This window comes from Pungitius pungitius, chromosome 6 (genome assembly GCF_949316345.1).
Source record: "Pungitius pungitius chromosome 6, fPunPun2.1, whole genome shotgun sequence".
Classification (NCBI taxonomy): Eukaryota; Metazoa; Chordata; class Actinopteri; order Perciformes; family Gasterosteidae; genus Pungitius; species Pungitius pungitius.
The window spans coordinates 4,954,409-4,966,015 of record NC_084905.1 but is presented as its reverse complement, the minus strand read 5'-3'; the positions used below and the strand labels follow the sequence as shown (position 1 = coordinate 4,966,015).

Sequence of the window (11,607 nt, the reverse complement as noted above, 5' to 3'; positions counted from 1 at the left end):
CAATAACAATAAAGTGGGTCAAAGGCTCTCTTGCTTTTCGTCAAAAGGGCACATTTTGAAACGCCGTCTGTGTCAGCTGACCTAGACGTCATCACGTCACGTAAGAAATTGCGTCGAAACCGGAAGTTGAATTATCAGCTGATCCGGCTGGCTGTTGTTGATGCCTGAAGTTGCCGTTGTTTGGACACTGTGTTGCTCTTATCAGCGCCTGACATTGAAGACAAATTAAACCCGAGCAAAGGACACGTTGGGCTTTTACCGGCAGACGGGTTTAGGAGTCACGGGGAAAGCGTTTCGCCGAGCAGCAGAAGACCTCAGGAAGCTCTAAAGCTTGGTTAAAAGGAAGAGAAGCGACACCGCAATCAGCCGACGGCTTGCGTGCTTTCTTTGTTTACGTCGTGCATGTCTGAACCGCGATATTTCTTTTGTTTGTCTCGGATCTAGAATTATTTTCTGCACGTTATTTATGTTTATACCTTATTCCGTGAGCAGCTAGCTCCTAAAATAAAACGTTAGCCCGTAGCGCATATCTACAGCGTTGGTGCTTTCGTAACCGCCCGCCAGGCACAACGACGGCCAACTGAGGCGATCAACGGGCTTTGAGACACTCTTTGTTGTGCTTCTGTTTTTTTTTTTTATGGGTCCATCACTGACTCAGTCGGTCTGATTGAAGACCAGACATATGATGTTACGTCGAAGCCTGTTTGAGAAGTGTGGCTGTTAAACACGTCTTTTTATTCCTGAAGTTGGATCCAGGGAATTAACTGTATTAAATATCGATTTAAAACCACAACAACTGCCAAACGGTTCACTCACAGCGGTCTTTGAAAGGGTTCAGCTTGGCTGGCAGGTTGCATCATTGTTTGTGTGACTGCTGTTTATTGCCTATGTTCAGTATTAAGTGATTCCGTCAATGTCATTGTGAATATTCAACACTTTTGTTTTCATTTTTTTTAAGTAACCCATGACATGTGATAAACCGGCCGCCCATTGCTGTAAACCATAGTCTGAGTCGTTAGATGCTCACAAGCGGGTCAAATGTAGATAGTTATGAATTAAAATAGTCATCAAACTATTGAGACTGCGCTGTGGTCCGAGACAGACAGGTGAAGATAGAGGGTCCCTCGGAGGGTCCCATTGTGTCTCGAGGTGAGGTGAGCTGCCCCCCACTACTTGCCAATGCTGGACCTTGAGGTGGTGCCTGAGAGATCACTGGGAAATGAGCAATGGGAATTCGCTTTAGGTGAGTTTTACAGTGTTTTAAATGTCTATAGAGTAGGAAAAACCATGACTAAATTTAAGCCCCAGTTGAAATGATGTTCCCTGCATGTTGTGGATAACTTGCTGACTGGAGCTCAATAAGGAAAGAAGTTGCTCCTCCTTGATTTGTGAGCTTGGACACGTGTGTTTGCAGGGATGCCATTGGCCCAGGCCATCGCTATTCTGCAGAAACACTGCCGCATCATCAAAAATGTCCAGGTGCTTTACAGTGAACAGGTGAGATGTCGAAATGTCTATTTTATGTGCTCTTTCTGTCACGGTCACACAACGGTTTACATCAGCTTGTTTAATAATCCCAATGGAGAGCTTTTTTTTAGGCTTTCTAAAGTTCTAATTGTACAATTACTTGATTCAATATGTGTTCAACAACAACTAGAAATAGACAGCGCTAACATGTGTGATGCCAAATATGAAATAGTGTTAATATTTGTTTTTCTGCATACTTCTCTTCATGGGGGCATCTCTGTTTATTCATTAGTTTGTTTGTTTCCCCTCCAGACACCACTCAGCCATGACCTCATACTGAACTTGACTCAGGATGGGATTAAACTGCTCTTTGACGCCACAAATCAGAGACTCAAGGTGAACATTGTTGTTTTGCTTCCAGGTCCGTGCCGTGGGTGCGGGAGTCCTTATCAAGCGTAGGAGTGGTGATTGGATGGCCAGTAGGGCACACAAAGTGGGATTCGCATGAACGCACGGCTCGTCCGCCTAAGTTTAAAAAAAAAAAAAAGCACAGAGAAGTGACATCATTCTCTGATACTTGTAGACATTACTCCACTGTCTTTACATAGCTAATGGTCCCCATAGAATGATCCGAGTTTTGTATTTAGCAAACATTCTCAATGCACTTAGGGTGTGAGTACAACTTGTCTTCGGTTAATACAATAGGTAGAAACGCGCAGTGATTTCATTAAACTTGTAGTCGTACTCCAGATATTACGGAGCACTAAATGTCCTTATTTCTTCTCCGCCATTTAGAAGCAGCATCTGACGGATACATTAGACTCCTGATACATGAGATTTAATTGACTTTATTTTGTACCCTAACGTTGTGTATCTTTCTGTGGGACAGGTGATTGAAGTGTACGACCTGAGCAAAGTCAAGTTGAAATACTGGTGAGTAGGTATTACGATGCAGACCAGGGCCGGGTCTAGACCGGCATGTATGAGGGGGCAGCCAAATCTTGAGGGGGCATTGGGCACCTAGCTCCAGCACCTAGTTTGAGGGGGCACAACATTTATTTGAGGGGGCCAGGCCCCCTCTTGCCCCTGCCTAGACCCGGCCCTGATGCAGACATGAAATCACAAGCACGGGCCTATATATTGGTTGTTGTATGCTTCGGTGTCTATCTAATGTTACCACGGAGACGGTTCTCAAGTATCTGGTTCCTCTCAGGTATGCAGCCACTCAGTGAAACATCTCACTGAATCATGTCCGCCTGCGTTAATGTCTTTCTTAAACTCTTACAATTGTCTTCGGCTACAAAGGTCTCCAACAGTAGTTCTGCCGCTAGTGCAGCACATCCTGTACACATGTTAATATAATGTAACGCTGGCTGTGTGTGTTGTGTTTCAGTGGAGTCCATTTCAACTCTCAGGCCATTGCCCCCACAATTGAGCAAATCGACCAGTCATTTGGAGCTACGCACCCCGGAGGTACTTCCCAACAGCATTAACACATACAGTATGTCTCATGAATAAACCTACACTGTGATCTCATTATCTTCTTTTCATATGGTTTCATCCAGTTTACAATGCTGCAGAACAGTTGTTCCATCTCAACTTTCGAGGCCTGTCCTTTTCCTTTCAACTGGACTCATGGAATGAAGCTCCAAAATACGAGGTGAGAATACATTTAATTGCCAGCCATTTATAGAACGGCTGAGAGGCCGTTTGCTCACCTCCCAGGAGAACCGAGGCAGCCTTGTGGTGGAAGGGATAACTCTCTTTGTGGAAAAGTATGAGGTCATGCCTGGTGTTTGCCTTAAGCGTGTCCTTTTATCCCTGTCAGCTTGTTGTCGTGATGACTAATAAGAAGCCATATGCCTGCTGGGAATGTGAACGTCTGCTTGTTGATCTTAATTCAGAGGGTTTTTTTTCTCTAGTTTTATTAAATGTGTATAAAAGAGATCCTCATTGCCCAGACAATACAAAGAAGAGACAATACAAAGCAACACAGTAGCACAGATCTAAAGTCAGTAGTAAAAACCATGTGTTGAGCAGCTTTGATCTGACCTGAGTGCGGATGGAGCTGCAGCTCTTCACTGCGTCATGCAGGTTAGTCCGATGAGAAGTCCGACGCATTGCACTGTTATGTAAACAGTAAAAATCCGGCTGCAGGAGTCTAAGGACGTGCAACACGAGTTAATGATTATATTCTCCCAGACGACTCTCAGCAGCTTTAAACTTTCCAGGCTATGTGATATTGTCATATTTTAGTTCTTGATCCTCGAGCTTCCTGTTTACACATACGTGAGGTGTTACATGATTTGATTTTGGATTGAGGTTTGTTTAACCAGACAGATGTTTCACTATTTGTACTGTGCAGCTGTTGATGTCTTGGGTAAAGCATGTTATGAACCAGCTGCTCAATTGTCAGCTCCATTCTGCATCTATGCTACTGTGAAGGCACATGTTACACATCAATGTTTCTTTATCCCTTTTTTGTAGTTTATAACATCATTTTAGCTTAGCCATTCTGCGACTACAACATCCGTGATATCTTAGTGAAAACATTATTTCCTTCAACTTTTCAACCCATCCTGAGCTGGTTGCTGAAATAGTTTTGTTTGTTTTACTGAAACAACAGCGTGTGCTTGCATGCCTCTAGTTTGACTTGGAATATTTGCATTTCTTTTAGTTTCCTGTCCAAAATGTTAGTAGAATTTGCGCTTTCACCTTTTGGATAAAACTGATACTCAGCTATGAGAATAAATATAACATTGAAAGGTTTATATTGCATTGTGCTCAGAGTATAATACAACCACTCTGTCTTTGGCATGGTGGTACGGATTTTCTTTCCTATTCTACACATGAACCCATAATGACAAAGGAAAGACTTCGGCCAACCTCTCAAATTGTTCATTGAATTAAATTAATTTAATCTCTTGAAACTCTGTCCCTTTTGTTTGCTTTTATTTGCAGAATACTCATAACTTCCCAATGAACTTAATTCAATCTAAAATGTGATGAGGGATACTACTTGCCAAAAACAAATAATCAGCATGGAAATAAAGTTTTAATTCCATCGCTTTTTGATTAAATAGTGGAACCTTCTCTGATTAACGGTGTTTACCTCTCGAAATGTATTTAGGTATTTATTTAAGTCAGTGTTACCTCTCCCTGTATCCAAATATACAGAACATGTATTTTTGTGAAACATCTATTGTTTGCTACACAGAAACACACTATATGCCAATCCCATAATACTCCCAGTTGTTTTGCCTTGGCAGCCTAACTTTGCCATGGGTTTGGCCTCCCTGCAGATTCCACATGGGGCCATGGTCAAGAGGATGCACATCTACACTGGCAACAACCTGCAAGAAACCAGGTAACATGCACACACATGCAGATACACAAACTGGACATACTTTTACCAAAAAGTCTACAGTTTATCATTGTAAAACTAGACACTAATGGAAACACAGAAGCTCCATCTTATAGCACATTAAACCACCAAGTATCCAACAAACATTCACTAAGGGGCTAAGAAATCAGATGACCTAAAGACATTTTTGCAGCTTTGGAGCAAAACTCTTGATCATAGGAATACTCCAACCACATAATTAGCACAGCAACACTGTGCGACCAAGAAGTTGTGAAGATGACTGTTTTAATTGCATGCACACACTGTTAACAGATATTTGCTTGTTTGCCGAAACCTCGCTATTCAAAGCACTTGAGCGTTCACAGCCAAAGTATTTTAATATGTGTTGTCTCAGCAAATAAATGTGTTTGGGAGGTATTTACCATGAGATTGGATCAATGAGGCTGGATTATACTGTGCAAGTTATGTAAGTGTTTGCCAACAGAATTTCTGTTTTTGCCTCCTCAGTAAACAGAGAATGCAAAGCAAAGTTTTTCTAAATATTGGCCAATAAGAACAACCATGATCTTTTCTAAGTAGCCAAAGAAAACAAAACCAAGTAAGATGATTTTGCGGCGTTTTCTTAAAATAACCGTATGACAAACTGAACCTGTCCTCAGGGCTCCTGTGATGCCGTTGGCTTGTTTCCTGGGGAACATCTTTGCAGAAAGTGTTGATGTCCTGAGAGATGCTGCAGGGCCTCTGGGGCTTAAACTCCGCCTTCTCACTGCAGGTAACAAATATCTCTGCGTACCAATCTTAAAACTAATTTTTGAATTAGGATTTTTTTTTCCCCAACAGTCTGACATGAAATGTGACTTTTAGTTTTTTCTTCTGTAATGTGGCTGCAGGCTGTGGTCCAGGTGTGATGGCTGATTCAAAAGTGAGATCCCTGGAAAGGAGCATCTACTTTGGAGATTCGTGTCAAGATGTACTGGGTGCTCTGGGCTCGCCACATAAAGTCTTCTACAAGTCCGAGGACAAGGTAGAAAGACTTCTTATTTGAGTGTATTGTGCGTTGTTGTTTGAACTACTTGTGACAACTCTTTAAGTTCCTTTGTAACCAAGCATTGATCCTCTACATCTTCATATGTTCTTGTTTATTCTAGATGAAGATCCACTCTCCGTCACCTCACAAGCAGGTCCCTTCAAAATGTAACGACTACTTCTTCAACTACTTCACCCTTGGAGTGGTGCGTAAACCTGGCCTTGTTTGTGGGCATCATTTTGTACATTTCCTTTAACTTCGACTTCTCTGACACTGGCTGGTAATAACGGATGGTTGTTGGGACGTTACAGTTTGTGTTTTCTCTCATTTTTCAGGATATCCTGTTTGATTCAGCGACTAACCTGGTTAAGAAGTTTGTTCTACATACCAACTACCCCGGCCATTACAACTTCAACATGTAATCTGTCAAGTTACTTGTTTCTGTGTGTCTTTCTTTCCATATTATTCATTGACTCAGTAGATTTTTTCCATCATTTTTTGGCAATACTGCATAGGATCGAAATGAAGAAAGAAACAAAGCTTTACCGTATCTTAAACGGAAATAATTCAACTTGCAATATGATGCATACAATGTGAAATTAGGTCAGTGCGGCAAGGGATTTTCACAGTGTGGGCTGTATGCAAACTTATTTAATGACAGTAATGAATGAATGAAAGAAGAAGAATTCAAACTCTCCAATTAAAGTTAAATTAAGATATTGAGTTAAGCCTTTTTTGTTCCTTTTGGTTCATTTTTCTATTTTTTTTTTTTTACAGATATCATCGATGTGACTTTAAGATTCCACTCATCATTAAGAAAGGTGAGACACTTATTAGGTCATAAACGTCGTAAAGCATGAACCACTTTTGTCTCAGTGAGGATGGTATGATGTTGTTTTTTATCATCCTCTCATGTAATGCAAGTCACTTTGTGTCCCTGCACTCTAGAAGGAGCCGATGCTCAGACGGAGGACTGCCTGTTAACAACCAACAGCAAGGTCACTTTTACACACAATTAATTTGTCAGAGCTAATTGCTTTGTTTACATTTCACAATATGGCTCTTTGGGCGGGCTGTAACGAAGTTGCATGAAGAAAATTCTAATGAAGATGATGTGGAAGTTTATCTTTACTTCAGTAATCATGTGGGGATCGACAATATCTGTCTCCTCTACTACACAGTGGTCTGTTAAATATACTGTGTCTTCTGCCATTGTTTGAAGGTAATAACAACCGCAGTCGTGTTGTAGTTCCCTTAATGAAGCGTTTTTATGAAGGTCTTGGGGCCTCCCAACTCTTCTTATTCCCCCGCCCTAGATGTTGTCTCCTGAATGGTCTGTTTAACTCTCTTTGCACCAGTGGGATCACATTCAGGAACTGCTCGGTCACCCGATGGAGAAACCTGTCGTGCTCCACAGGTACAAACACACCCTCTGGCATCCAAACAGACAAAGCCTTTCATATTTATATATGATATTGTTTTCAATGTGGTTTTTTTGGACGCTAATCAATGGAGTGTCTGCTCTGAATAGATGTTTGTGTTTGACAGGTCCTCGTCAGCCAATAACACCAACCCGTTCGGCTCTACGTTCTGCTTTGGACTGCAGAGGATGATCTTTGAGGTCAGGGCACTGTAGCATTAGCAGCCATTCAAGTGTGTACAATATCTTGTCTTGATTGATCTGGCGTTAGCTAATGTGGTTTAATGCAACACAGGGCACATCAAAGCAAACTTGTTGTTTGTCATAAAGAAGTCAGGCAATCACTTTTTCAATCACTTGGTACTTGGCACGTTGACGTGCCACCCATTGCCTGCAGCTCTTCATCTAACAGCTCACTTTGGCTGCTCAGTCTTCTTCCATTACTTCTGCAATATATCTCAAACTGAGCCACTGTCAAAAAATGCGTAAAGTTATTGGCAGTAATATAAGATTTTCTCCAGCAATGTTGCCACAGACCCCCCCGTCCATTATAGTGCACATTTTTAAACTCTGCTATAATTTATAACCCGGCCGTAGGTTCAATCACTATTGGATTACCTCATCCAGCGAGAGCCACTTTGCAAACCATTCATTTTAATGTTATTGTAATATTCTTGAAATGTACTATTTTTTTGTACTTCAATTCTGAAGCTTATATTGGGCAATCTATTGCAACACAAATGTAAATTCACAGGTCGGATGTGGACCAGAATGTGGCCGTCGTATTTTACCCACAATCTTATTTTATATATTGTTATTGGTGTTATTTTCATTGACATTGTGCAGAAGGTACAATATATCTTTGTCTGCTTTGCCTCACTTTGCTTGAAACTATATTTTGGTATTTAGTCGTCTGTAACGGACAAATGAGGGTTTCCTTTATTCTTCAACGCCATACCTTTTTCTTATTGTTATCCAATACTTTTTAAGACATACTGTATGTATCCCTCTTCCTCAGGTGATGCAGAATAACCACATAGCATCAGTGACCCTTTATGGTGCTCATCGGACCGCAAGTCAAACCCGACCCGAGTCCAGCAGTAGTTCCCACTGAACCAGTAACTAGAACCTCATCCCATTCTGTCCTGAGTCTAGTCACTCTTCTGACTGAATCTTTAAGCCGGGGCCCGATTCATAACCAAGCAGACCGAAACCAGAGCCATAATGTATTTCCTACCACGCTCAGATGCTACTCATTGAACGGAACCGCAACCAGAATCCAGAATAACCAAGTACCACCTGGTTCGATTCAGCTTTTCCTGCTGGGTCCCGAGACTTACTCCCCCCAATCAGACAACAACTGGTCGGCAAAGTCAACCCAACCCGGACTATCCCAGGCACCAGGATGCAGTGACATGGTCGAGGGTGGATCGAAATAATGTCTTCGTGGTGCTGCAAGCTGACAGGCTGAAGAAAATCTATGCTCAAATAGAGCTCAGCTGTTTCCTGTTTCCATCCGGTGACTCAATTTGCCCAGAATCCACAGAACCGTATGTCCGGACTGCAGTTTGGATGGCATGCTTCCACGGCTGCCTTTATTAGACAATGACCGCCATCACTTTGTGGTGTGATGATCAGCATTATCATCTGAAACACATCTCTACATGAACTGACCCACTAAATAAACATCAACCAACCACACTGCCAGCCCGACCAGTACCGCCTCCCTTCCTGCAACAGCTGAAGATCCGCGCTCCACTGGCCCAATCAAAACCCTGACTCATTAAAACCGCAAACACCAAACCGGCCGGGCCCAACCAAACGTCTTCAGAACCAAACACATTGCAGGCTGTGCAAGAATTTTAAGCAGAAAAGCATGATAACCCAGATGTTTTCAGGCGAGAGAAGAACCAAACCCCATCTAGGATTTGGGCAGACATGTGGCACAGGCTGACCAGATGTGAAGCCTCCCCCCGGCAAAACGGTCCAAACGTTGTCAACGTTATTGTCTCCCTCTTAAACCGTCCTCCTCACTAGTTCGACAGGCCAAGCACAGCACTGAACACTATTAAGCCATCACAGCTGTTATTATTGCAGCTCTAGATGTTGTTGTGTATGTCTCCTTATTTATACACACACACACACACACATGGATAAATGAGCATTTGCATGTGTAAGGAGGCTGTTACAAAGTGACATCAGTGAGTCAAACACACATATATTTAGTCTCTAACTATAACGTGGTTCTAACCCCAAAAAGCCGGTTTTATCTTTTTAGCGTTTTTAAATGCAGACCAAACATGCAGACATGACCTGAGGATTTGCATGCAAGATGCTTTTGAATGAGAGGAAAGTTACTATAAGCACAAACTGGCAACCCGTTATTTGTACTTGCTCCTGCATGTCGTGAGGGGCTCTTCTGCCCTGCTTCATTCATTCACACCACGACCATTTCTAATGTGTTCCCTTGTTACATTTGCACTAATGTACACCTTTTTACTTGATGGGTTCATTGTGCCCTATCCTCACAGACAGATTTGTGCAGAGATGGTGGTGTGTGTTTTTATCCATGAGCTGAGTCACAAGGCAGGTCCTCCCACAATGCACCATGTATGCAGATCATATCGTCTGTGTCACACTCATCCGCCTGTTTCCTTATCTCAACATGTGATGGATGCATCATCCCTCAGTAATGTCTGCATTTCTTGTTGAATTGCCAAATGCTTCAGCCAAAGATGATTCCGGAGGATTTCATTTGATCGGCGGACATTATCACTGTAGTCTCTTGAGTCTACACCCGTCCCACGCAGAGGGTCCTTAGTTGTCTATCTCCCTTCTCTTGTGTCTTCTATGTCAAACCTGAACATTTCAGTCATTGCCGCGGTAACGCCTCTAAATTCAGCTCCTGGTTTCTGTAATTGACAGACAGTAGTTACACAAGAAGTGAATAGTGTGTTGTGATACCGATCAGCCTGTCTTTCATCAGGGTTTGGTTACAGAGACATTTTTAACAATCATAGTGATCTATTGTACAGTTGGTTGTTGTCAGAGCTATAATTAAAAGATTCCTCTGTGAATTCAGTTTACGAAACGGGAACGAACATTATCATTCCTTCATAACATTTGCTTCCCTCCAAAGGACTGAATTTGGAATATTTTTCCTCATTTGCATTCAAATAAACTGTTTATTATTTGATCCTTTTGATACATATTTCATTTTGTTTTTTTATTCTTTACTGTTACTGATTTTTTGATAGCATGTACCCGCACACGTTAAGACATCAGTGTTGAAGACAGGGCGCCTTTACTATATTAGATTGAAGGCAACTGAGGAAATGAGTGTACAATGAGGCTGTTTGAGGAGGGGTTTCCAGAAATGCAGTATTTTTAGAATATACACAAAGATGTCTTGTTTTCTGCCAAGTTGATAACGAGGTGTATCGAGCAACTTGAAGTCAAGTCAGTGGCTTCACTGTGGCATTTTATTTTGTATCCATTACTTGGTTTGTCTTCATGTTCTTTAATAACCCAAACTGACTAAATCAAAATGATGATTGATTTCATCCCTCATTGAAACAAGTTACACTACATTACATGTCATTTAGCTGACGCTTTTATCCAAAGTGACTTGCAATAAGTGCATTTCAACCACAAGGACCCATCCATCACAGTGTGAGTTAGCTTGTTACAAGCAACAGCCAAACAACTGTACGTTGACCACATTTCCGATTCATTATATTATCAAATAGGAATTAAGACTTTTACAATATTAGCCTTTATTTACAGCACTATTTTGTGTGGTATTTTACCATACAAGAATAGCTGAGGAAATTAATTTCTGTGCTGTGTAAAGTGTTGGTTTGTTCTGATTATATATATATATATATATATATATATATATATAAAAGATATATATATATATATATAAAAGATATATATGTATATATATTTTTTATATATATATATATATATATATATATATATAAAAGATATATATGTATATATATATTTTAGGCCATGGTTCTTCACACTGATGTTACAAATGCTGTAAATAGCTGAGTTCATCCTTACATGATCTTATTAGCTTTGCAATGACAAAACTTGTTTTAAAATGTCCTCCTGAAAAACCAACTGCATCATTAAGAAGCAGTTATTTCTTTCCCTGCAGACCACTCTGTTTTTGTGAAATGCTGAGGCTGCAGGTACACGGAGGTGTTGGGTTCTCGTGGATTGCCCTGCAGGACCACTTGCTGGGATTGCTGCTGCATTGTGTTCAATTTTGATTCCACAAAAACATCTTCAGTTAGAAAAGGAGAAAAATTCTCAAAT

At 41.2% G+C, this 11,607-nt stretch overlaps 2 protein-coding genes across 4 annotated transcripts in view; one reads left to right on the top strand and one right to left on the bottom strand.

Annotated features, from left to right (window-relative positions):
- Positions 1–11,607, bottom strand: part of LOC119195887 (histone H2AX) — a 207,132-nt gene that overhangs the window by 149,626 nt on the left and 45,899 nt on the right. The window lies entirely within an intron of this gene.
- On the top strand, positions 112–10,474 carry phaf1 (phagosome assembly factor 1). 3 transcript variants are annotated; one of them, XM_037451155.2, is made up of 16 exons: positions 112–1,243; positions 1,415–1,497; positions 1,780–1,863; positions 2,357–2,400; positions 2,861–2,940; positions 3,033–3,127; positions 4,737–4,834; positions 5,491–5,603; positions 5,722–5,855; positions 5,980–6,063; positions 6,194–6,276; positions 6,636–6,679; positions 6,810–6,856; positions 7,217–7,275; positions 7,407–7,479; positions 8,297–10,474. In XM_037451155.2, exons 1-16 carry the CDS (start codon positions 1,180–1,182, stop codon positions 8,390–8,392), a joined length of 1,281 nt encoding a protein of 426 aa, XP_037307052.1. In that variant the 5' UTR covers positions 112–1,179; the 3' UTR covers positions 8,393–10,474. The 3 variants fall into 3 exon arrangements, with proteins under 3 accessions (XP_037307052.1, XP_037307053.1, XP_037307050.1); XM_037451156.2 differs by having other exon boundaries at positions 113–1,243; positions 4,770–4,834; positions 6,807–6,856; XM_037451153.2 differs by having other exon boundaries at positions 113–1,243; positions 6,807–6,856.

Excerpts from the sequence above, each read along its gene's own strand:
- phaf1 (XM_037451153.2), top strand. The coding sequence starts at position 1,180 with ATGCTGGACCTTGAGGTGGTGCCTGAGAGATCACTGGGAAATGAGCAA. Across the intron at positions 5,604-5,721 it reads ACTCCGCCTTCTCACTGCAG|GCTGTGGTCCAGGTGTGATG; the intron begins GTAACAAATATC and ends ATGTGGCTGCAG. Across the intron at positions 6,064-6,193 it reads ACTACTTCACCCTTGGAGTG|GATATCCTGTTTGATTCAGC; the intron begins GTGCGTAAACCT and ends CTCATTTTTCAG.